The sequence below is a fragment of the Penicillium paradoxum genome (genome assembly GCF_028828445.1).
Source record: "Penicillium paradoxum strain IBT 22861 chromosome Unknown utg000007l_segment0_segment0, whole genome shotgun sequence".
NCBI classification, from domain to species: Eukaryota; Fungi; Ascomycota; class Eurotiomycetes; order Eurotiales; family Aspergillaceae; genus Penicillium; species Penicillium paradoxum.
In genome coordinates this window covers 990,710-1,016,396 of record NW_026643185.1, presented here as the reverse complement: position 1 = coordinate 1,016,396, position 25,687 = coordinate 990,710, and the positions used below count along the sequence as shown (strand labels likewise).

Sequence of the window (25,687 nt, the reverse complement as noted above, 5' to 3'; positions counted from 1 at the left end):
TTGGCTGTCAAGATGTACATGCCAACGCTCGTGTCCATTCCCACCATCAATACACTCTTTTATCAAACTTCCAATTTGTCTGGGTATATGCCAAAAAGTTATCGGTAAGCATATAAAGATTGCTGGGCTCGGTACTCTGGTCGTTGGGTTCGAAGCACCGTCGTGGACCTTTCAGGGCAGTGCTTTGGGGTATGTCCAGACATCGAGTACATTTGAGGGCGTCACAGAGATCTAATTATCGAGTCTGAGGAGTTGAATGGTACTCTGTACATGCACCATCAAACAAAAGCGACACAATGTGAGATAATTTCTGTTGCTTGGCCGACGGGTTCCAGCTCGGAAGGGTTCAGAATTTTCTCCGTAGGACCCAGAAGATTATCCGCGAATTCTGCCACCTGATTAGCTCCCGGGGGGCTCAGAATTCATTGATTATCTCATCTTCTTCAACCAATCACACTACGAAAAAGCGCACCTACTGTCTATACAATTCTCTATCACTATAAAAAAACCTTATATTTACTACTATATTTAAATATATACCTACTAGAAAAATAATTTAAATAATTTAATATATATTCCCCTACTACCATAAATTAAATTTAAGTCGAAATATCTATTATATAGCTTTAGAATATATACTTAATATAATATATATTTACTCTTACCTAACGTAGAACACTAGTGCTCCTTCCTTAATAATATTAGCTAAAATTTTATTTATTTACATTTTCTATATTAATATCTTCTTCTTCCTCTATTATTTCCCGTTATATCTATTTTTTCTTTATATATACTTAATATATAATCATTATATCTCTATTAATTAACCTTAGACTAAGACTAACTCGATAGGACTTCGATAACCTAGAAGTTCTCTATACCCCGAATCCGTATCCCGTAACTAGCTAGGCCTATAGTACGCGAAAGCCTATATTCTGATTCCGACGTATATTATATATACTTAACTTATATAGGCCCTATATAAGATCCTAACCCTAGATAGAGGCCCTATACCTAGTATAGAGTTATAGTAGCGGGTAATAAGCGATACGATATTAAAGCGGGTAATATAGTTACTAATATACCCCCTAATACTACGTATATTCTTAATAAAGAGAATATCGGTATCTACGATATCGCTATTAATAGATAGTAGATATATAGGATAATCCTTCTAAAGAGTCCCGCGCTACGCTATTACCTCCGATAAGAATATCTTAGGGCTAGTATATATCTATATAAGATATATACTTAATATATACTAATAAACTTTTTATTATAGCTATTACGCCTACTCGCCACTAGAAGATAACGCTAGAAATCGCCGCTAAGGAGAATATAATTAAGCGATAGATCCTAATAAAAGGATAGTAATAAGCTAGGTATATATATAAGCCTAGCCGTAGACTAGTAGATAGGAAAGTAGGCTACTAATACGATACCCTCGAGCGGATCGCGTAAATAAATATAACCTTAGATATATTAATTATATACTAACCTTATATAAGAGCTAAGATCCTAACTTTACCGTTAAGTATAGTACCCGCTTCTATCGCTATATATAGCCTAATACCCCTAGATCTAGCTATCGTAGCCGTCGAGTAAGTTAATAGCCCTAATATAAGTATAATATATACTAAATATATATAGCGTGGCCCTAAACCCCCTATAAACCCTATTCCCTTCTATAGATTTAGCGCGGTCGTCCGAACTACCGATAAAGTTAAAGAGGCCCCTAAAGTTAGAGAGGAGGAATATAAAGAATATAAAGAATATAAGGGGTAGAAGGAAGATAAAGAAGATAAGGAATATAAGGAAGAGTCTAAGGGAGAGGATAAGGAATATAAGGAAGAGTCCGAGGGAGAGGATAAGGAGTCTAAGCCCGAGTCTAATAGCGAGGACGACTTAGCCTAATCGATATATATATTACTATAGCCTTTACTTTAAGTCTTAAATATGATTTTAATATACTTAATATATAATAAAAAACGCTAAAATCGTTAAAAAAATTAAAATATATCTAATATTTAATAGATTTTAACCTTATAGCCTTAATATATATACTTAATATATAATAAAAAACGCCTAAAATACTAGAAAAAATCGAAATATATCTAATATCTAATATATTTAAACCTTATAGACCTAATAAGTATAGTTTATATATATAATATACCGTAAATATATAGATTAAAGGCCTTTTATATATAAAGTAATAATAATACCCTTTATTATATAGGGGATAATAATACCCTTTTATATATAAAGGAATAATAATACTCTTTTATATATAAAGTAATAGTAATACCCTTTTTTATATAGGTAATAATAATACCCTTTTATATATAAAGTAATAATAATACCCCTTTATATATAAAGTAAGAAGTATTAAGTATAACCCTAACTATAACTATATAAAAGGTCTATCCTATCCCTATTAGATACTATTAAATACTATAGTTTAAATAACTATTCTATCTTACTATTATTACTATCCTATAATTATTATTAGAAAAATAGCTAATAACCCCTACGTATATAGACTAACCCGAGGTTTATTTAATAACCCTTAAGTCGCTATAGCGGTAAACCTTTACCTAATATTTAGATATACTTATAGTAGGTTTATTCTATATTTAATATACTTTAAATATATACTAACTATATATAGGACTAATCCCCGATAATAACCTAGGCTAGAAGCTAGTAGCGTATTATACTATAATAGCTACTAGTGTCCTAAGATATAATATTAAAATAGCGGATATCTAAGCTACCCCTCCCCTAAACTAAGCTATTATACTAAATAAAGAGAATATCGGTATATATAATATTACTATAAATAGATAGTAGATATATAGGTTAATATTCCTAGATAGCCCGGCTATACGCCGATATTTACGTTAAGATTATTCTAGTGTAAGTAAGTTATTTCTTTTATATATACTTAGTATATACTAACCTTTATTAATATAGCTACTATACCTAACCGCCGATAGAAGACTTAGGACTAAATGATTACCGTATAAAATATAATTAAGCGATAGGTTCTTACTTATAGTTAGTAATAGGTAAGTTATCTCTATAAGCCTAGCCGCGGCCCTAAGAATAGTTTAGTTAGATATTAGTGTAACGCTTTAGAGCGTATTACGTAAGTTAAGATATAATTTCTATTTATAAGGATATATACTAACTATATAAATAGTGCGACTAATACTTAATTTACGGCTCGATTTAGTTAATGTTTCTATCGGTTTCTAATACCGCCTACCCTAAGATCTAGTTAACGCCGACGTAGAGTAAGTATATAACCCTCCTATATTTATTTAATATTTACTAATAATCTATATAGCGTAAGGCGGATATCCCCCTAGTCCCTTTTCCTAGGTTTAGTGCTATAACTACCGCTCTTATAGTACCCCCCGTACTAGTACCCCCCGTACTAGCACCCCCTATACTAGCACCCCCTATACTAGCACCCCCCGTACTAGTACCCCCTATACTAGCACCCCTCGTACTAGTACCCCCTATACTAGTACTAGCTACCCCTATAACTACCCCTACGCCTAAGGTAGCTACTATACCTACTATACCTATTACGCCTACCCTAGGACCTAGAGGTAAAAAGAGAGGTAGAGAAGAGGAAGAGGAGGAGGAGGAGGAGGAGGAGGAGGAGGGAGAAGAGGAGGGAGAAGAGGAGGGAGAAGAGGAGGAGGAAGAGGAAGAGGAGAAGGAAGAGGAGGAGGAAAGAAGACCGAAAAAAAGGGTAAAGAATTAGTAGATTTTAAACTATATACTTATATTATTTAATATCTACTCGGTATATACTAAATATATACTAAGTAGATATTTATATTAGATCTACTAAGTGTATATAGAGTATAAGGTTAAAATAAGATTAAAATAAGTGTGATATTTTAATATATAGAGGAAATTTCTAAATTAGCTACCCTCGCCTAGCTATAGACGTAGTATTTCTTTCTCCTTTTCTATAGCTTAAATTCTAGTACGCCTCCTTAAAGTTATAAGTTCCTATTCTAGCTCTTTCTCTCGAGTCTCTTTAATACTAGGTATCGGGGTTTAATAAGATACTTATAGAGTTAGCGTCTAAGAATCCCTAGGAGATAGAGCTCGAGTGCTAGACCGCGCGGTACGTAGTATAGTATACTTACTTCCTTTAGTTAAATAGACCGAAGAAGCCCGAGATAGTATAGTACGGTTTAGCGGCTATATTAGAGGATAGCGTTAATTATAGCTATTATAAGGATTATACTAGAAGTATAAATTCTTAATACGCCTCTCTATAGCTACGCGATTTCGTTTATCTAAATAATAGTTAGTATATATTTATTATATACTAGATATATATTTAATAAACCTTTTCTTAAAATACCCTTTATAATTTTCTTAGCTGGGTTCTAGTTCCTCTATAAGGTAGGAAGGCCCTAAATAGTCTTAATATAAATCTTATCCTTAATATTAATAGTGTATTACCTTAATCTAACTAATATATTAGCCTTATATAAACTATATAAAGAATATAAACTTACTTAAGGATTATAAGTAATAATACTTACTTTTAACCTACTACTTTATTCTCCTAATAATAGCTATTTTTATAGATCCTAGTATAGCGTCTAGTATTTAGCTACTAATAGATAGGAATTCTTAAAGCCTTAGGTAATATACCTATAAAAACCTAGCCGGTTAATTTATAGTTAAACTAATACTTAGTCTCTAGCTATATTTTCTTAGCTTCCTCTATAATTTTAAAGGCTTCCTACTTCGAAGGTGACTTATAGATACGATCGATTATAATAGATACTATATAATTAGGGTATCTCTATATAAACGCGCGTTTTATATATATATAGTATATAATAAGTATATATTATAAATACTCTAACTATATCTAACGAGAGTTAAGACCTATAAGGTAATCGCTAAACCTTAATAGAATAAATTAGGAATTAGTAAATATATAGCGTATAAATAATATACCTAGGGCTTACTTTAAATATATATTAATAGTAATAGTCCGAATACCTTCGCTAGTATAATTCTAAGAATTATATTAATATAACTATCGGATAGGCCTTTATCCTATATTTCTAAGGATCTTAAAAAGCTTCTTAAAAAGAATCCGATAGTATTTATAGCTTTCGGCGTTAATTAGAATCTAAGTATATATTTTAATTACTAAAAAAATTAATAACTTAATTAACTATAATCGATATAGAAGTTTCTACTTACGTTTAGCTACCTCGTTCTATCTAATAAGAGAGAAGACCTTAGTCTACCCCTATACTATTTTAAAAGTAAGATCTATTTTAATATACTATATACGTTAGAAAAGCTTAGCTTATCTATATATATAGTATATAATAAGAAAGTAGCCTTTATCCTTATCTAGTATATAGATTTCACGAATAAACTACTTATCTATATCCTTAGTCTTATCGAGTTCGAATTTATAATATATACTAGCTAAGTAAGTTCCTCTAAGAAAATAAAGGATCTTCTACTTAAGAATTAAAGTAGCGATCCGATCGGTAATATTAAGATAGCTATAGATAGTCTTACTTAAAGATCTAGTATCTCGAAGAGTAAGCTACCTAAATTATAAGGATTATATAAATTTACCTATTATCGTTAGTAAATACTAGGATTAGAGGAAAGTAATATATATAAGGCGTAATATTTAGGATATCCTATAAAAGAAGTATAGATATAATCTCTTAAGCGATATAAGATAATAACTTTATTAGTAGCGGTAGGAAATAATAATAATATCCTCGATTAATAAGGAGATAATATAGGTATTAATCCTATAAGACTAGTATATAGAGATTAAACCTAGCCTTATAAGGAACTACCTTTAGCCTACCTATACTATTAGAGTAGATAGAGTCTAGTATATAGTTAGTATATATTAAGTATATAGAAAGAGAACTATACTATAAATATTAGTTCTTCTTACCTAATACTAGACGAAATAATAGTTATTTTTACTAACGTTACTTATCTTACGATCTAGTATTCTATAGAGAACTTCTAAGTAGTACTTATTAACCTACGTGATAGCTATAGGAACCTAGTAGGATATATACTAATAGTATACTACGGTTTTAAAGGGATAACTAATATATATAGTACTATTAGTCACCTATATAGTTAGGCTAGTATCCTTATAAGTTCTCTTAGTTTTAGATAACTTATAAGGAGCGGGGTATATATTCTATACTATTAGAAAACTAAAGAAAAATCTAAGTTAAATATAAGTTTAGTATATACTTAGTAGAGAGAAGGTATAAACGAGGTAGAGCTTACTTCCTTATTTTCTTATAGAGATCCTTAGACGCGGTACTTTTATAGTAAGGCTTTATAGCTTTAGCCCGAAGTTTAGTAAATATCTTTAGCTTAACCCGGTTATACTTATTACGTAGAGCGGTAATATCCCGGTAAGCTTAAGTATAGCACCGAATACTAGAGTAAGTATAGGCTCTATAATATAATTTTAACGCGGGATCCTTTAGGGTATTTCTAAGAAAGGTTATATAGATTACGCGTATTAAAGTTCTATTTATCGTAATCGAGAATTAGCACTATACGATTTTAGTTAGCCTTATATCTAGTATATATTAAGTATATATTAAGTATATACTAGATATAATTTCTTTAAATACTATATTAATATTCGCCGCGGTATACTCCTTATCGTAAAGAGGATTCTTTCGTACATAAATAATATATAGAATACTATTATAAGTAATATTAAGGTAGTCTAGGAACGTAAGGTAGTCTTAGATTTCTATAATCTCGATAAGTATCCTCTTAGTTCCGTTAATTAGGATTCTATCTTCTATATCGTATACTATAGATAGGAGTATAATATAACCCTCTAGGTAATTAAGATTCTCTTAGTTCCTACTAGATTACCTTAATAAATATTAGACGCTAGCACGTTCGCTTTAACCGCTCTAGTTAATAAAATTAAGTTAGTATATATTAAATATATATTTAAATAAAAAAGAAAATAAGATTAGGTAACTAATATAGGTTAAAGGAAAGATAATTTATTAAAGTTAGGTATCCGTATTAGCCCTATTTCTAGCTTATAGGTCTATAATAGGGAGAGATAGAGACTCGTGACGTTATATAGAGGATATAGGTAAAGGATCTATAGTTAAAGTATTAGATAGTATAGAGTTAGTAGGATTATAGTAAGAGATAAGGGTAGGTAGGTATAGATAGGGGTGTCGGTACGTAGTGTATAGGAAAAAAGTTAAATAAAAGAATTTATAATTAAATCTAATTACATAATTGATAAGTTCTGAGTCCTACTTAGGTTCCACCCTTTATAGGGGGTCAGAATTCAAGGCTGACATAATAGGTTTCTGAGTCCTACGGAGAAAATTCTGGACCCTACCGAGCTGTATACCCCTTGGCCGAAAGCGTTGGAGAGATGACCATGTCAGAAAGGATCACGGATGTGAGGTGTATGATGGCAAACAATCTTCCGAGACCTTAGGGTTTAGATTGGATGGGTCTTATTTGAAACAAACATTATGTACAAAGATGCAAACGACTGCTTAGGTACGGAGTACTCCGTACATAAAGATAATGTTAGAAATAACGACTTTTATGTACGCTGCGGTTAATCTTTTACACCCTCGCTTTGTGTTCTGGTTTCTACGCTCCGATCTAAAGAATGAAGACATAGTAACAGAACAGGAATGCTCAAGAACTACGGAGGTCCATATCAAAAGTTATTTCCCACGTAAATGTACGCTAGTAATATATTCGTCCAATTTGGGCAAAGTGGTTTTAAACTCAGTACGAGAGCTGTTTTCAATTTCTTACTTTCTCGGCTTTCCCCCCTATCATCTCCCCGTCTCTAGGTAATATCTAGAGCACCCAAAAGCACCCATAAGCACTCCCTAGCAGCCCCCAGCAGCCTCTAGTAGCCCCCAATAGCCCCCAGTTATCCCCTCCCCCTCTTCATGCTCATTTCCACCTTCAAGTTCAATGATCCTGTTAATATGGCAGGGAACCCTCTCAATCCAACTCTGTATCTATTCTTACGGCAGTTTTTCCTACGCCTTTTCCCCACTCGTAGATAGCAGGGTTGAATGATATTTTGATAATTAGGTGAAGTGTACCCCGTACTACGTATATGGCTTACAATGCTCATACCAAGCTAGTTTTTTATAGAAAAAGCAATTATGCTGGGTGGGAAATAACTTTTGATATGGACCTCCGTACAAAGAAGTCTAACAAAGATGCCCAGGTGTTCTTTCTCTTGTACGTGAGACGTGTCTGAAATGAGGACATGTTTGTGTCAAAGCAAGTAAGCGCCACTAGCAATGTGCCAAGGGAACCCGGAGATATCAAGGCCCCTAATTGACGCTATTGCTCCGTACAGGGACCCCAAAGGCCAGAAGCCATGTGGCCAGGGGCAATTTGATGCTATTGGCCCGATTTGAATGAGGCTTGGGGCTAATGCCGTTGAGATCGGGTATTTTGTACGAATCCCTCTGCCGGGCGTTCTGCCTATTCCATGCCACTGGACGTTTGGATTTCGAAAGTCTCCGAGATAATCTCTCTAGATCACATTCATATTCCATCCCAAATGTTAGATGTGTCCAAGATGTGACCCAATTGTTATGGCGCTGTGTTGATCTCAATGTGTGTCAAATTAATTAGAGACCATTCGAACGACCTTCCCAGACATTCCGATTGGAACATCTTAACGCTAGTGAAACTACATTCTAGACTAGATCAATAGGCCTCTCGGATCGCATGACTTCATATAAAAAGAGCAAGAAGGCGAAAGGACCGTGGCAAATGAACGGACTACATCTACCGCAAAGGCGTTTCTTGGCAGGTGTTTCATCTATCTCATACTCCCCCGGTCTGACTTGCCGCGGATTTGGTCCACTGCCTTGAGTTCTCGCTTTGACTGGAACTATCTGCGGAGTGATGGGTTTGCATTTGCCTGGGCTCGTTTAGACTCCCTCGCTAGTGGTTCGGTCCTTGAGGCCCGCGACCCGTAACCCCCACTTCCAAGAGTCTGACAGCCCTATACCTCCGATTCTGTGTGAGCTTGGGCGATTCTGAAACGCCTTCGTGCAGGGTATAAAATTTGTACTTCTCGATGGCATGTCCGGAGATATAAGTACTAGGCATCTACTCATGGTGTCCATTGTTCCATCTTCACCATCCTTCAGTCTTTCCTTTCTGTGACACTTGCTGGACTCAAGTTGTCTATCCATTCCTTTCTACAAACTCATTCATTTCTTACACTCCTTTGAACAATATACCTTTTTACCTCAAAAAAAGATGAATTCTCCCAATGTTGCACGCTGGCAGGTCCTAGCGACCCCAAAAAAGCTCCTGGTGTCCTGCGTTTTGGGCCTCTTCTTCTTTGCCATCGGGATGGACCTCCGAGCTGAGCTCGGAGCTGGACACAACCAGAAGAAGATGCTGAAGCGCGACACCACCAGCTCCGGAGATGCTGCTATCTGGCAGCCGGCCGCCGGAGTCAAATGGCAGATCCAGCTAATTGATGCCGTCGAAGACACCTCCGTGGATGCCGACATCTGGGATATCGACCTTTTCGACAACACCGCCGAAACTATCTCCACTCTCCAGAGCAAAGGCCACAAGGTCATCTGCTACTTCTCCGCCGGAACATACGAAGACTGGCGTCCGGATGTCAGCAAGTTCGACCCCGCCGACTTCGGCAGCAACCTGGACGAGTGGCCAGGCGAGCGCTGGCTAAATATCAAGTCCGCCAGCATTCGCTCAATCATGGCATCTCGTCTGGACATGGCAAAGCAGAAGGGCTGCGATGGTGTGGACCCCGACAATATTGATGCGTATGGCAATGAAAATGGTCTCGGTCTGACCGAGGCCGACTCGATTGACTTTTTGACGTTCCTTGCGGCGGAGTCTCACTCTCGTGGCATGTCTATCGGGCTGAAGAATGGTGGTGATATCATTGGTTCTGTCATTGATAAGATGCAATGGTCCGTCAATGAGCAGTGTGCTCAGTATGATGAATGTGATGTCTATGCTGCCTTCACGGAAGTCAACAAGCCTGTTTTCCACATTGAGTATTCTGGTCAAACTATCGAGTCCGACAGTTCTCCTAAGTCTTCTGATACCATCGATACTGAGATCAGTATTACCACTAATACCACAACCGATACCGACAGTGATGATACCATCACTGGCACACCTGCCCCTGCTTCCACTTCTTCTTCCACTGCCCCTGCTCCTGAGACCAACAGCACCGATAATACCACTGACGCGGATGACACTGATGATGTGGATTACGAAGAGGACGAGGACGAGGACGAGGAGGAAGAGCAAGAGGAGGACGAGGACGAGGACGAGGAGGAAGAGCAAGAGGAGGACGAGGACGAGGACGAGGAAGAATATCATCATGATATCATGAATGATAAAGAAGACAAAAGAGCTAAAGACATCAAAGATGATGTGCGCCCAAGTGGCAATCATGAGCACAGACAAGGACATGGTCATCATAAACTCCGAGCTCGAGCCGTCCTTTCATCTGCATTGAAGACATCCGCCTGCAACGCGGCCAGTGCCGACAAGTTCTCCACTGTTATCAAGAACATGAACCTCGATGCCTGGGTTGAATACTGCTAGTCAGTTCATCTGTTATTCCACGCTGCAGAGAGATTTTGCCCTATGATTGTCGTTGTTTGTTCTGAAACTTGTTCCAGTAGTTGGATGAGGAATCAACCATGACAAGAGACCCTTTGTACTTAGAGTATCCTACGTGTAGGTAAAGAGGATTGGAATATCTATCAGAAGAGTTACAACCAAGAATCAAAGAAAGAGAAAAAGAGAAAAGGATACAGTACACCTGAGGGGGTAGTCCCCCAGCACCTACGGTTTAGATACAGCCCTGAAGGTGCCTCGCCGCTCTAATCCACCCTGCTCAGGACGGACAAATATCTTGCTATCCACATATCATTCACCTGGATCTTTAAGCCGTTTAGCAAATGATACATGTCTCCGTTCTGATCGAAGCTGTAAGAGATCTTTTCCCCTCTGTTTTGATCACAAGTTACGTACTAACCGGCCCCTTTATTTTCCGCCAAAAATACGGACCATCGCTAACAAGGGTCCGCCACCCAGACGTAACTTCTTCCCATATTGCACCCAGCCTTCTTTACATCTCTATTTTCCCCCCTCAAAATGCCGAATACCAATGCTGAAATCGAGGCTCAAATTTCCAAAGCTATAGCTTCTCTATCTGATCAATCAAAGCCCAATATCTCGAAGACTGCGCGTGAATTCGCGGTGCCTGAAAGCAGGCTTCGGCGGCGCTGGAAGGGTGGAAAGTCGCTTTTTCAACGCCAGCCCAACGGTCGCAAACTCAGTTTTACACAAGAAGCTGCTTTATGCCGGTTTATCGACTCCTTTGATCAAGCTGACGCCCCTGTCACCCGTGCACAAATCACTGATGCTGCCAATTCGATCCTCGAGAAATCTCACACCGACCCCTCTACAAAACCCCCCAAATCGGCGAGCATTGGCTGAAGCGCTTTCTTAAGCGAAACAGCAAATACGATGGAACACACGGGAAAGCCCTTGGCGTCGAAAGAACCCGCGCAGTCGATGAATCTACGGATTTGAGCACCCCGGAAACCACTGAAAAGGTCGACGAGCTAGAAGCATACCTTCGGTCTTATGAAGATCACTGCTCTCGGTTTCAAAAGGCCTTGGATGAGCTTAAAAGGGGGGCTGAAACCCAGGCCTTCTTGGCAGATCGATTACAGCGAGAGTTTGATGATACAAAGGCGATCTTGAATGCTCGCCACGCACAGTATGATGCCTCTCGACGCCGAGCTCCGATATCTGGTACTATCAATAAGCACCAGCTAAAGGGAGTTAGGCGAAATGTGTATAAATCCACTCAGAGGGTTGATATTGCGAAGCGGAAACGTAAATGGTCACACGTGCTTACCCAGGCTACAAGGCATAGGCGTATGCAAACGAAATAGGGAACGATCTTCGCGCTGGAATTTATGTAAACTAGTACGGAACTCGCTGGCTTACTGTATAAAAGGCTCGTGTTCCTATGTATGAGTGACTGAGTTGAGGATACAATGGGAAGATATGCAAATGTTACGTTTGGGCAGTCCCTTACGTTCGGGTGCCGAACCCCTCTCATGCTCGTCTCCCCCTTCATCTCTCATTTCTGCATGGCCCGCGTCCACACTCGAGGGTTTGACTGTATCCCCGAGTCCGTCCAAATCATGTAGCCAATATTGTTGATTTTGAAGAGAACTAACCATGAACTCGATCCAGGTGTACCATTACGAATCCAATCCGGTTATACTCCGTAAGTTATAGCTTGTTTTCGATCAGTATCTCCAGTTCAACCTCAAAATAGCAAAACGAGATAACAGCTTCACAAATCCTTGGGACCTTTGCAACGGTTTTTCCTTGCGGAATGGGCTATGCCCATTTTAGAACCAAGCGCAGCTTGATATTGTAGGTGACAACAATACCTAAATAACGTTGACCCCATATCGAACAAGCCTTGGAAATCTGGGTCTCAAATCAGATTTTCTCGAGTACGAAGGAGTGTCGGAGGTCTGTACCTGGACAGAGCTGCCCCTTGAGCATAGCTGAGCGGAAGGAAAGCCCTGTAGTCCACATCCTGTTTACGTTGATGATAATCGTGTTGCAAGGGTATAGAAGAGTTTATAAGGTACAAGTTAGGGGAGATTCACCCGTGAATCATATCACGGCATATATAGTTTATCGACTAGGGAGATGATTGGCTGCCTATCTCTTAGGTACAGCTTTCAGTCCCTACACGGCTGATTTTCAACACTTCCACACTTCCATCGCAAGTGCGAGGAGGCAGATAAAGCAAAAAGAAAAACATACAACAGTGAGGATTCGCTGGTGGTCACCCACCCAACTACTAACTCACCGGCGTGTGGCTTGAGTACGGCTGAGCGGACGGGAAGCCCTATTTTCCACACCCTATGGTCGTATGTATTAGATGCTACACTAGCTAAGATCATATTATGAGTTTATAGCAGGGGCTACAGAGTGCGGATTAGGGTGAGCTTACCCGTAAATTATGCCATGGCACTAAAAATTCCAGCCAAGCCCTAGCTATATAAACTGCAGCGTTCTACAGGTACCGTTTTTCGACGCCTTCTTTTAAAACATACCGCTATTAGCTAGCACCTACAACACCTATTTTCAAAACACTCGGCCTTGCTCCCATAGGAAAAGGTGAACAAAAAGAGAAAACAAAAACATACAACAGTGAGGATTCGCTGGTGGTCACCCACCCAACTACTAACTCACCGGCGTGTGGCTTAAGTACGGCTGAGCGGACGGGAAGCCCTGTTTTCCACACCCTATGGTCGTATGTGATGACTATTAGAAGAGTTAGAAATATAAAGAAGGAAAAACAGCAAATTCTACAACCAAGTTCAAACCCGGGAAAAAAGAGAGCAAAGCAAGATTGGGTATATATTGCTATATTTACAGGTCCCGTTGTTGAAATGTACATATATGTGTCGGATTTGCCCTCAAAATGTGACCACAGCCTTGAGACACAGCGCGCCTATATCTACAAAAGAATGCGCATTGGTGAACCCTATTGTACAAAAAGCTCCGGGTCTATAGAATCACATGTTACGTGTCTTCAAATGCTTACCACTTGCTTGCCTTTCAGGTATCCCTCGTTCCATGTCTATCTATATAATCTATATACACCTACTGGTTGTCATATTGCTTTCAATACTCCTCTGATGGACCACGATAATCGTGACTTATTGCGTCCAATGTTCTACTTTCGTCCGACACTGTGAACCACTCTTAATCACAGTCATATCAAATAAATATCTTACCTATGGATGATGTGCTCCATGATCGACCATGAAAGTTGGTTTATTGCTCTAAAAAGAGCGATCATATAAGCAAATTTCCGTAAAACAGATGATTCCTTGTGTAGTTATAATCGATGTATTACTAACTAATTTGGACATCCTATATCAGTAGAGATTCTGAAGCTCACTCCCCAGAGTTTAGATGTAAAAAGGCCCAGTATAAATTTGTAGAATTCTAGGAAGGATGATCAATGGCAGTGATCACCTAGATTATGAAAATATCAGTAGGTCTCACCTCTAGTTCGACTATGGACTAGGGGCTAGCTGTTCTCCATCCAGGTCGATATAATCTACACAATCATCATGTATATATACACAGGCATAGTTCCTCAAGTTCAGCCTTAGGAGCTTATATTGTTTGTCTATGAAAATAATTATCCAAGTATAATTATAAGTAAATCCAACCCTCTTTTCTTCCTCTCTTTATGTTGATGTAGTTCCCTCTTCTGGGGCTCCAGGTCACTTAGCAACTATATAATGTGTTGTTTTCCCGATAGAGCTTATACAGTGTAGTGGTAAGTACATCATCATCGAGTTTTCTCGGGTGAAAATGCCAATCTATCTTGCTCCTCGGCGGTTTCTTCAATTTCTACAGTCAGAGTAGGTATTAACTATGTACATCATACGTATATGTGCGTGTGCAACCGGGGATTTACATGCATTTACTCCATTTACACCGTATGTTTAACTAGAAAGTTCATTTTCCTTCATAAAATCTATAGACTCTGATGTCGTAGTGCTCGACTCATTTGTTTCTCTGGCGAATTATCTATCATCGGGGCCTAATATCAGGAAGATTTGAGATAGTGGAATTAGGCCCTATATAGAGGATATTAAGGCATATGCCTCAGGCCGGCAGGCCCTATCTTAGATATATCCTTCTTCCTCTCTCTCTCTCTTTTTTCCCCCATCCTCTTCTTTCTAGCTTAGCTCAGTACTACATGGTTTCTTCCTATCTTCGTGTTGACCTAGTCGCTCTAGAGTTTCCAATTGTGCTACCTATTTGACTGCCAGACACTTTTTTGACCTCATCTTTAGGGTTTCCTGGACGGCATGCCCCAAAGTTGCCAGCATATGGTCACCGTGTACTGGTCATGGTCATTTTAATCTCCATTGGTTTCCTTCGAGGCGTCTATTTGCCCAAGTTGCTTTTACTTGCCCTTCACACCCCTCCCCCCTTTTTTCTGTTTATTAGATAAACCCGACTGGTGATAGCTTGACTATCGAGAGTATAGTATTTACCCTAGCGAATAAGCCTCACACTCCAATGCTCCACCCTTGATCCTCATGAACAGCTGATGACACCTCACTCAAATTTCATTTTCACATCAGCTATCTATCTTCGATTATTTCCAATTATTTCATTTAGGATCTTGATAGCCCTCATTAGTGAACAATTTCACCATAGATTGTGTCAACCATGCTCGGCCTGTCAGTTTCGTTTACTTGTTGCCACTTAATCTCGAATTGCCTAGCTCTGATATCAATTTTTCTTTTCTACTTACAACACTCAAGGGAGCTTTGATTGTAAGTTGACGTTACATGAGTAAATACCTAGGAGCATGATGCTGTATATACGTGTATCAATATCCACACTGCACTTTCCCTTGTTCTAACTTACCTGCTAAGCATACTACTTGCTCTAGTTCCCCAATTCTAGTTGCTCCTTCTTCATCTTGAATGTTTATCAATGGAGGAGCTACCTGCACCTTCCTAGAGATGTACAAGAAGAAACGTCATTTATCTGCCTTGAATCGCATTGGGGCATTTCTCCTCTATTCAAATCGCTTTTGGTTGAACTATTGCTTCGTGCGTGCCTCAACATCAAGCGACCTCTCTCTAAGCTAAGTACTCTTGTTTTTCTTTAACTTTGTTCCCCTTTCTCTACCTCCCTTTTCTCTTTCATTATGGGGACTTTGATTGGAAGTCGACTCTAACAAATTGTCTAGTAATGGCTGTACTCGCCATCTTGACCTGGTCGTTCGTAAAGCGATCACTCAAGAGACTATGGATGTTTGTCTGCGCCCTGCTTTGGGCGTGTTGGGGACGACTTTTGCCGGAGACTGATCCGAGACGAACTCCCGATCTTGAGCGATGCGATGATAGATCACAGAGTCTGCTGAAGCCATTGATCAGAGTCAAGTGGTGAATGCATGGTGTAGTGCAACACCCCCATCCAAAGCTCTTACCTTCGAGACAGCTAATCTTGATTGTGGGAGTGGGGGCCACCAGCGATGGGCTTGCACTTCTTCGCAGTGCTGGTGACCAGTAGCCTTCGGGCAAAGCCAAGACAAGCCCAAATGTATTTAAAGCTTCGCTCTGAAATGGGAATAGCGTTGAATTTATCGAGGGGCGTTAGCTGCAGGCTTTTTTAAGTTAGATGTATTCTATAATTTGTTGTCTTGTTCAAATCTCTGATAAGCACAACAAGCAGTCCACCCTAGTTGAAGGCGATTTTTTCCGTTCAAGTTTGTCGTATCAGCGTAGTATACTAAGAACGTCTCTTAGTATGGTCAATGTGAGGTAAGCATGTTCCTGAAGATATGTCGATTGGAGAGAAAAAGGTTGAAAACGATCTATCTAGGCTGATAAAAAAGGGTGGCGAGGAAGTAAGGAGACAATTGAAGTGATTAGATTCTTGAGAGATACTAGACCTACAGCTTGCGGGCTGTCCCAATACTCAGTCTTGACGCCACTGAGGAAGAGGGAGAAGGAGGAATTTCTTATTCTTTTATCTCTGGGAAAGCTGGAGGCTTTATGGCCTCTAAGCTAGCAAATAACTGTTAAGGGGCGCAGTCTGCACGAACGGAATCCTGAAAAAATAGGTACTGAGGGGCATCTTGATGCCTAGTAACTGTTATGACACCCTGCACTAATCGTAGGAGTGGTACTAGTAAGGCTTAATCTAACTGATTTTTACTATATTCAGTTCCTAGTTTAGCTAGTAGCATATCTTGATATGACTATATGACTAGACCTAGGAATATGTATATTGGGATATAGGTTTCCTTACTAATGCTAATTTATCGACCAGCAAGGGAGCTGAAGAGGCTCGAACTAATGGATCCTTCCTAGTATCGTCTCTTTGTCACACAACACTTTAGGGAGGGGAACTTGAGAACTAGCATTGATATAGAATATTACGATCATGAAAGTCATCGATGCTAATTAGAAGGCTTTCAAATAGATTAACGAAAAGGAAACATAGGATGTATAAGCAAAGAGTTGATCTAATATATGAGAGCAGATATCTAGGGGTGATAATAGAAGTTCTGTAAGTTTCTATTCTAACTACTTAGATAGTGAAATTATATACACATCGGTGTCCCATGGCAAATCACACCGTTTCTCCGTGTTGGATTCCCTGTTATACTAGGTAAGATCAGTGAAGAAAATTATAGCATACGTACTTTGCTGTGAGGAATCCTTTTCAATGAGTTAAAGGGCTTTTTCAGCTGCTGCAGACGGGACTCGGACTGTTGAAAGATAGCACTAGTCTTAAATAAGGCTCTAGAAGCAGAATGACTTCTATGAGGATAGGTATAAATATGAGCCAGAAGTCTCATGTAACTGAGTTCATCTACCTTCTTGTGGTACACTTGGTGAGAGATATGAATAGCATAATAGCTCCGCATGATCAAGAAACTGATTGTGACAAGCCAAGCCTCGAAATGATAAGTACTCAATTGGAGATGATAGAGACGGTAAAGAAGGCGAGCAATAAATTGAAGCCAACACCGCCTTCTCTGCATGTTGAAAAATCACCACCGTCACAGTATGAGAAGTGGAAGGGCTTGAACATGCATATGGGGTGATAGAGTCACTACTTTATATAAGCCATGCACGCCTCTAATTTCCCCCGAAATCTAGCAAGCCAGCAAGAGAGGCTGTCAGAGTCTACTGAGAGAGACGTCGAAATGCATCATGGAGATTTTGATTGAGGTAGAAGACAAGCTGAGCTATGGAAAGAGGGAGAGATCTGACAGAGGCATTAGACAGTTTCTAGCACCTCTGGTACGTGACATCATGCAGATCATCACCCTTATAATCCTGACAGCTCAATAGTCTTAACTGTATCTATACGTCAGATAAGATCAGACGGCGTGCTTCCAATGTACTGCGGGCTCAAGTTCCTGTAACTCATGACAATTTGCGATTTGCGCCTCAATATCTCGATCCATATCAGAAAAAGCGTGTCCCGGTATAGTCTTTGGGGTTGTGATGGGTGGGATGTCGGCAAAAATGGGAAGACTATTACGCAGATCTTGAGGTAAATTGCTTCCATCGTATGTACCTGTATCCACGCCTGGGCCTCGTCGCCATTTGATAAAGCTCTTGATGGCTTGAATTGCAGCAGCCAATAAAAGACCGACGAATCCACCAATGACTAGCCCGATCATCGAGGACAAAATGGATGTCGAAAGTGAGCAATCGTGATTACCAGTAGGCATATTGAACTCGGGTCCTGGTAAATACTATAATATTTTCAGAAGACCAACTGATTCAAAAGATAGGATGAGACGATAGAAAGATGAAGGCTCTCTTTGAAGCCTAGAGCTTAAACAAAGTCAAATACGTTCCCATTACGAACCTGTTGTTATAATCTTAGGGTTCCGGCTCCGGTTTGGTTAATTTAGCTTCCCGGTGAATTTTATCCACTAGTGAATACTCTAGCCACACTTCTGCCTACTCTATATACAGCTGCGTTGTATCCGTATTGGGCGAACAGTTAGTATCTGAATGAAGTGGCTGACCCAAATTGATTATTGTGTCATATCAAACTGTTGATAGAAAACGAAAATAAAACCCAATTTCGGCCAGAACAAGCATAAAGCCAAAGAGTAAATTGAAAATTGGGACCTTAGATTCTCAACTCGCATTGATTACTCAATCCATTGAACTCTCATTACTGCTGCAGCTAATTCTCAGGGCTCCTAGACATGTGAGTTGGGCATCCATTATATTAGCTCAAATCTAATCATGCATGCTGGGGCTTTATTGTAATGGAAGAGAGCATCTTGGAACGAGAAGCACCTCTGTGACTTTTATCCACAAGGGTTTTCACGATTTGTAAGAAAATATAACTTAGCAATTGGGAGAAATACCAAACCGTTAGAACCTAACCAGTGACAAGGAAATATATGCCGAATATAGCACCCTCGGTAAATACAGGTTCAGGAACATGTATATTGCTGAGTTGTAAATCCCATTCTGGTGCATATGAAGCGTGGGTGCCTTCTAGGCCATTTCTGGATGAGGTAAAGATTGGTAGATAGGGCGAAATAAACGAGAAAGAGAGATCTGCAGATGAGGAAGCCTTGTATACCCAGCTCATACATACCTATCAATCTTGCACATTCTAACTAGGTTCAGTCATATTTTCCTAGATGAAGAAAACAGTCTGGGAGAAGGTGCAAACCAGAGTGTAAAACAACACATGACGTCAGATCGTCACAATACTGATGAAATTTACGATCTGACTTTCAAAACACATGACCACCTATCACTGGAACAAGACAAGCAAAAAGAAAAAACATACAACAGTGAGGATTCGCTGGTGGTCACCCACCCAACTACTAACTCACCGGCGTGTGGCTTGAGTACGGCTGAGCGGACGGGAAGCCCTATTTTCCACACCCTATGGTCGTATGTATTAGATGCTACACTAGCTGAAATCATATTATGAGTACTATGAGTGTATAGAAGGGGTTACAGGGTGCAAACTAGGGTGAGCTTACCGGTAAATTATGCCACGGCACTAAAATTTCAGCTAAGCCCTAGCTATATAAATTACGGGGTTCTGCAGGTACCGATTTTCAACGCCTTCCAAGGTTCTTTCAAAACATACCGCTGTTAGCACCTACAACACCTATCTTCAAAATACTCAGCCTCGCTCCCATAGCAAAGAATAGAACAAAAAAGCAAAAACAAAAACATACAACAGTGAGGATTCGCTGGTGGTCACCCACCCAACTACTAACTCACCGGCGTGTGGCTTAAGTACGGCTGAGCGGACGGGAAGCCCTGTTTTCCACACCCTATGGTCGTATGTACTGATCTATCAGTGGGGAAAGCCTATATACAATTCACTTATTGTCAATAGGAGTACGAAGGCGTATAGTCCTCAGGGAATGGTTTCAATTGAAATCGAGTTTGTTGTTTGGATATGCCTGGGTTCAAGCTGGCGGAAAACTAGAATACCTGTATCACTACGACAGAGGGACTTTAATAAATGCCTAGTCAGGGCACCTAGACCCAACCTTGGAAAACAGAAAAGCTGGAGCCGTCCATATTCTCGGCCGCATTTAGGGCCATTCAGTTGTCGTTTTGGTGGTCTTTTTTATAGGCCTATTTAGAAGTTACTCTCACAGATATCCTCGCCTTCTTCTTCTTCTTCTTCTTCTTCTTCTTATTCTCAGGATACACTGTGGATAATGGTATGTGATTTAAATTATAGTAATGGTCCAAGGGACCCGTCATCGTAAATCTTGGAAATTTACTGGGCGGGCAACTACTCGCAATTTGACGACGTTCTCCTCTCAGCTCGCGTCGCCGGAAAATTTCCTACCGGCACCGCCGGGGGTATCGACCAAGCCCTGTGGGCGTTCCACACGCACTCGCCCTCTAAGGCTCTGACTTCTTCACACAGATCAAGCCGTAAAATGTGGAGTCTTTTATTGACAAGATCAAGATGCTTGTGTTTGTCGGCGATGCCGAGCTGGAGAGTAGTTACATCGGACAGCCGAAGCAGGTGGCAGATGCGCTGGGCCAATGGGCTACTCTGCATACGTTTTAAGGGAGCCCCCGGGGAACATCACCTCAAATACAACTGGATCGATGGCGCAGATACCCTTGAAAATCATCAACCAGGCGGGTATCATCCTATCATGATTGCTGATGTACTACATAATTGATACCATATTTTTGACAATTTGGGTTATGGGGCTATTCGACCGTTGGGCTTGCCCATGACACTTGTTCCGAGCGCTACGTCGCTGTTAAAGTCGGCATTGCCAGTGCGCCTCCCCATGAGACAAAGATTCTTCGAGCACTTGCCCAGCACCATGCCTCATCTAGTGAGAATCCAGGTCGCGATGCGATATCTCTCCCTCTTGATGAATTTGAAATTAGTGGCCCGAACGGGACACATCAATGCTATACCATGCCTTCTGCACAATGCAATCTTAGAGATGTCTCCTTTTGCCAGCTCTTTCCTATTAAAGTCACTTGTGCTCTCTGTTGTGACCTCACTCTAGCGATTACATATACGCATTCGCAAGGTTATGTTCATGGAGGTTTGTCGCCACACTCCCTTGAATCCACAAGCCAAATATCCATTGCTGACCTGCATCTGTCCTGACCCATATTTGGATCTTTGCAATATCCTTAGGCTTTAATGCGAGCTAACGAGGGGCAGCGTGGTAGGACTCAACGCTCGCCTACCTAGGGATGCGCCTAATAAGGCGTATAAATTGCGCTAGTATCTAGTAGATACCCCGAACTCTACCTCCCCCATTTTGTGATATCCTACGCCCAACTGTGCCTTGTATTATGGTTGCTGATGCCTGTCAGAAAAGGCACATAGAGAATCATAAGTGTCCCCATGTACTGTTCACGATATCTAGAGATTTTTAGCATCTACTCTAATACTCTGGGGTATATGTAAAATGCCGTACTTTCAAAGACAGCTCATTAGAGTGTGGTGCCTTTTATCTTACAAAGGGGTCAGACTTCATGGCTCTTTTGAAGAATAATAATAACATTGGTTAACGCTAGTAAGTATCAGTTACATCTGGAGAAAGCACATAGTAAGCCCGGCATCTAGATGCCATTGCCCTACTCGCTCAAAGTCACATAGACCATAAGTTTCTCGTCCCTAGCAGTTGTGCCTCTAGGAATGACATAGGCATCCTGCACTTCACAATTTCTCAAGACGCATTCGCGGCCGATTCGGGCTCGGTGGCCAATCACACACCCGGTCAACTCAGCCCTAGATTCAATTACCGCCTCGTCCATCACAACGCAACGAATGAGGCGTGCGCCTCTGGAAATATGGCATTTTGCGCCTATCACACTCTCCTTAATAACCACAGTGGGTTCAACAATCACGTTATCATCGAGCAGACAATCCTTCGCTGTGATTGCGGAAGGCGAGGCAATGCCTTCGGGATAGGAGATTTTCTTGACGTGAGCGAATGGAGACGCTGCCTTGCGACCAACCTCCTCAATGGATGGCAACTTGGCTAGAAGAAGTGATGTCGAAAGCAAAATAGCAGAGCTGTCTACGCGTCGAATAAATGGAGTTGATCCTCTGTGGACATAGGCTAGCATCTGTGGCAGTTCAGTAGTGTGGCAAGCTTCGATAGCGGCTGCTGACCTGGGGGTCCTGAAACAAGACTTGAACCCAGGGCTTTCTGGACCCAGGCAAGATTTGGTAGTAGTCATGCGGCGGAGATCGACATCTTTGTCAATAAATGCGCCAAAGTAGCTGCTATCCGGAGTGGAAGGCTCCTGCGGGTCATAATCATCCTGGCCAAAGATCTTGGTCAAACCCATCTTATCACCGAGACCTTTCTGCCATCCTGATTTGGCCCAGTTGCCAATCAAGTCCTCGCTGACCGACTCCAGCTTTCTCTGATACTGAACTAGATCCTTGACCCAGAGTGGAAGAGCGTAAATATGCGCATCACGAAAGGTGGTGAGTAACTTGACCTGCCCACAACTCTGGACTAGTGAATAGCGCAGAAGAAGGGCTTTGTCCGCTTTCATCTTTTCTTTGATAGTATCCATGGGCATTGTCATGAGGAGCTTAGACAGTGCGAAGCGTGGCCGCGCTGGTCCCTGTGGGGGTGGCACAACCCGTGTGGTGTCCTGGTCGAGCGGTCCAATGGCCACAAAATCAGTGGCTTCTTGTGGTACACTCTCCTCTCTGTTGTCCGTTTGGTAGTAAACGGCAAGGCCACCTCGGCGCACTTGTTGCTGAATGTCGAAATACGAAGTAGTCGGGCCTTGAGTGTCGCGATTCTTCTCGGAATTGCTGGTATCTTGGATGGCACCCTGGGTAGCGATCCACGCCTCGAGGATAGATTCAGCTGGCAAGTCACAGATGATATCACATGGGAGAAGGAGGAAATCAGACTTGATACACTTCTGTACCTCAGGCAGACGGAGCAGCTCGGCAGTTCCCATTGTCATCTCGAGGTGTTTCGGCGCTATAAGTGAGACCGAGGGTAAAGAGGGCAATGTGAGATATGGGTTTTGGTCAAGTGCAGCTCGAAGAGGGGGGAACGCTAGCGGAGGGGTGATCAATGTGATATCTAGGATAGTGTTAGCCACGTCGGTTCAATGAAGGGTATATGGGTCGAGACAGATATGAGAGTCGGACATACCAGTGATCCCTGATCGTTTGCAAAAATCAATTGCATAAAAGATCATTGGCCTGTTTGCAACTTTCATGAGACATTTCGGGTATTCCTCGGGTCTGGAGGTGAACGTATTCAGTGAACCCCCAGGGCCACACAGGATGAGGGCCTGAAACCCCATGGGACTGTGGTGCGGCATGATTATCAAGATGTAGGGAGCCAGGCAATATGCAGCTAGTTTGTTTCAATGATGCAGATTTCTTCGCAATGCCTGAGCACTGGTTGACAAATGTAAGCCGGAATGGTTGTTGAGAAGATGGGTTGAGCAAAGGTTTGGTGGAAACTGGGGTTGAAATGAGACAGCTGAGCAACCAAGTCACGCTGTTCAGGCCCTGCAACTTCACAATTCCTTTTCTCGAGTGATTTCATTCGAAGCTCCTACCGAATATTGCTCTCTCCTAGGAATTCATCTCTTTCTCTGGTACTAGCCTCATGTATCATATGGAATATCAAATATTTGTGCTTCAATTATCTGGATCTGTATGCCAACTCATCAACTATCATGCGTCTTCCTCGCTCCCACTCGTGACCAACTCATTCTTTCTATCCTTCCTCCACACAAGCCACCACGAAGCCAAGATGCCCGAGATAGCCGCGCACAGGAAACAAAGGCAAATGATATATGAAACTCGATACGTCGGTCCGAATACCGAACTGTAGACATGAGGCCCAGCAATCCCACTGAACTGCGCCATGGCATTTGTCAGTCCGATACCGACACCCACAGCTACTGTGCCTTCGAGCGCACGAATACGCTCTGGCCAAATAACAGGATATGCGGACCCGGCACAAGCGGTGGCAACAATTAAGGCGACATATTTGACAATCGAATTGGATACTGTAATCAAAATGATATAGCAGATGATAATAGTGCTTTCAACTGTTTCTCTTGTCAGAAGGGGTCCATGTATAATCTGTCACGGAATGCTTACTTGCGACTGCAGTAGTCCAGGGCCTGATCCATCCTTTGTGTAGCAAATACCCTAGAGTATTCAAGAAGAAAAAGCATGCAACATATGGAGGCTATAAATGTCGAGTTAGTTAATAAGTCCCCTTGACTCATGGATTTCGTTTTTAAATGGTCCCAACTCACGATATTCATCAACTGTGACAAGGCTGTCGAAGTGAACCCAAGCTCATAGATGACCGTAGGCAAAGCGTAGTTCACTCCAAATCCGCCAATCCCGTGTCCGATCCAGTATACAGTGAACGTGTACAGTGTGGGGCTGGAAAAGAGTGCTTTGCAATCGGCCCAGCTCCAGTTTTTATCTTTTCCTGAGGGTGCTGCAGATGATAGACGACCCTTGAGGAAATCTCGCTCTTCCTCCGTCAACATGCGGGCAGTTTCAGGGTAGTCTGGCAAACCAAAAAAGGCCACAAAAGCGAGTAATATCGCCGGAAGACCTTCGATGATAAACAGCCAACGCCAACCTGACAGTCCAGCGGCTCCATTCATGAAGCTGATTGCGTAGGCAAGCAGCCCACTCAATGCACCGGATACCTGACCAAGAGAGTAAAAGAGCGCTATTCTCCAGCGCAGCTCGGATGGCTTGTACCAGAATGCCATATGGTAGAGCACAGACGGGTAGAATCCAGCTTCAGCCACCCCAATTGCGAATCTCACGCACATCATTCCCGGGAAGTCCTGGGCAGCACCAGCAGCGCATGCACAAATCCCCCAGGACAAAATCAGAATGAACATCCATCGGGAAGGCGTGAAGTATTTGAGGAGGATGGTATTTGTGGGCTCGAAGAAGAGATAGCTGTAGGAGAAGATGGACTGTGTCCACGCCCACTCGGAGGCGCTAAACCCCAACTCTTTCTTGATTCCGGTGCCGGCTTCCAGATTGATGATGGCGGCGTTTGAGTAGTTGTTTGAGTCGATGACTCGGAAGATGTACACAATCGAGTAAAACCCAACGAGCCAGAAGTCGATTTTTCGCATCACCCTTTTTTCGAGTTGGGCTTGATATCCATTGTCTATATCCTTGTGGTTGGTGTCATTGGTTGGGGATGGAGGGACGCTAGTAGTAATTATTTCTTTATCACCTTTACTGGACGCCATATTTCCTCTGCCGTTCGATGGATGTTTAGTATGAGTAACCTCACCTACTCAACAAAAAAATAGAAGAATTCTTTCCTTATAATGCAATCCAAGTGTATACGGTGCGCTTGTGCCTGGGTCCCTCCTTCTTGGCGAAACGGGATCTTAGGGCAAGGTGTCATGATAGTCCGGATCACGACATGGGGTTTCCAGTCATAGTGTCCAGATATCTACAAAACACTCCGCATAATGCTCCGAATAGTAAG

General features: G+C 41.3%; 5 protein-coding genes across 5 annotated transcripts, besides 6 other annotated features; 3 read left to right on the top strand and 2 right to left on the bottom strand.

Moving 5' to 3' along the window:
* Positions 1 to 3,014: 3,014 nt before the first annotated feature.
* N7457_007958 (uncharacterized protein) lies at positions 3,015 to 3,778 on the top strand (the record flags this gene model as incomplete). The annotated part of the gene is made up of 3 exons (XM_057179001.1): positions 3,015 to 3,023; positions 3,062 to 3,071; positions 3,543 to 3,778. The coding sequence occupies 3 exons, from the start codon at positions 3,015 to 3,017 to the stop codon at positions 3,776 to 3,778; spliced, it is 255 nt and encodes an 84-aa protein (XP_057027387.1).
* Positions 3,779 to 9,342: 5,564 nt separating this feature from the next.
* N7457_007957 (endo alpha-1,4 polygalactosaminidase) lies at positions 9,343 to 10,677 on the top strand (the record flags this gene model as incomplete). Its single annotated transcript, XM_057179000.1, has 1 exon — positions 9,343 to 10,677. The coding sequence occupies one exon, from the start codon at positions 9,343 to 9,345 to the stop codon at positions 10,675 to 10,677; it is 1,335 nt and encodes a 444-aa protein (XP_057027386.1).
* Positions 10,678 to 11,232: 555 nt separating this feature from the next.
* N7457_007956 (transcriptional regulator family: Centromere protein B DNA-binding region) lies at positions 11,233 to 11,577 on the top strand (the record flags this gene model as incomplete). The annotated part of the gene is made up of 1 exon (XM_057178999.1): positions 11,233 to 11,577. The coding sequence occupies one exon, from the start codon at positions 11,233 to 11,235 to the stop codon at positions 11,575 to 11,577; it is 345 nt and encodes a 114-aa protein (XP_057027385.1).
* A 1,323-nt stretch (positions 11,578 to 12,900) lies between these two features.
* Positions 12,901 to 13,043: a sequence feature (Protein overlapping with rRNA (N7457_007955, KAJ5773059.1) was converted to a misc_feature.).
* Positions 13,044 to 13,091: 48 nt separating this feature from the next.
* Positions 13,092 to 13,116: a sequence feature (Protein overlapping with rRNA (N7457_007955, KAJ5773059.1) was converted to a misc_feature.).
* Positions 13,117 to 13,238: 122 nt separating this feature from the next.
* Positions 13,239 to 13,532: a sequence feature (Protein overlapping with rRNA (N7457_007955, KAJ5773059.1) was converted to a misc_feature.).
* Positions 13,533 to 13,612: 80 nt separating this feature from the next.
* Positions 13,613 to 13,618: a sequence feature (Protein overlapping with rRNA (N7457_007955, KAJ5773059.1) was converted to a misc_feature.).
* Positions 13,619 to 19,392: 5,774 nt separating this feature from the next.
* Positions 19,393 to 19,601: a sequence feature (Protein overlapping with rRNA (N7457_007954, KAJ5773058.1) was converted to a misc_feature.).
* A 298-nt stretch (positions 19,602 to 19,899) lies between these two features.
* Positions 19,900 to 19,999: a sequence feature (Protein overlapping with rRNA (N7457_007954, KAJ5773058.1) was converted to a misc_feature.).
* Positions 20,000 to 21,791: 1,792 nt separating this feature from the next.
* Positions 21,792 to 23,516, bottom strand: N7457_007953 (uncharacterized protein; the record flags this gene model as incomplete). The annotated part of the gene is made up of 2 exons (XM_057178996.1): positions 21,792 to 23,272; positions 23,345 to 23,516. The coding sequence occupies 2 exons, from the start codon at positions 23,514 to 23,516 to the stop codon at positions 21,792 to 21,794; spliced, it is 1,653 nt and encodes a 550-aa protein (XP_057027382.1).
* A 361-nt stretch (positions 23,517 to 23,877) lies between these two features.
* On the bottom strand, positions 23,878 to 25,442 carry N7457_007952 (uncharacterized protein; the record flags this gene model as incomplete). The annotated part of the gene is made up of 3 exons (XM_057178995.1): positions 23,878 to 24,257; positions 24,310 to 24,400; positions 24,471 to 25,442. 3 exons carry the CDS (start codon positions 25,440 to 25,442, stop codon positions 23,878 to 23,880), a joined length of 1,443 nt encoding a protein of 480 aa, XP_057027381.1.
* Between the last annotated feature and the right edge of the window lie 245 nt (positions 25,443 to 25,687).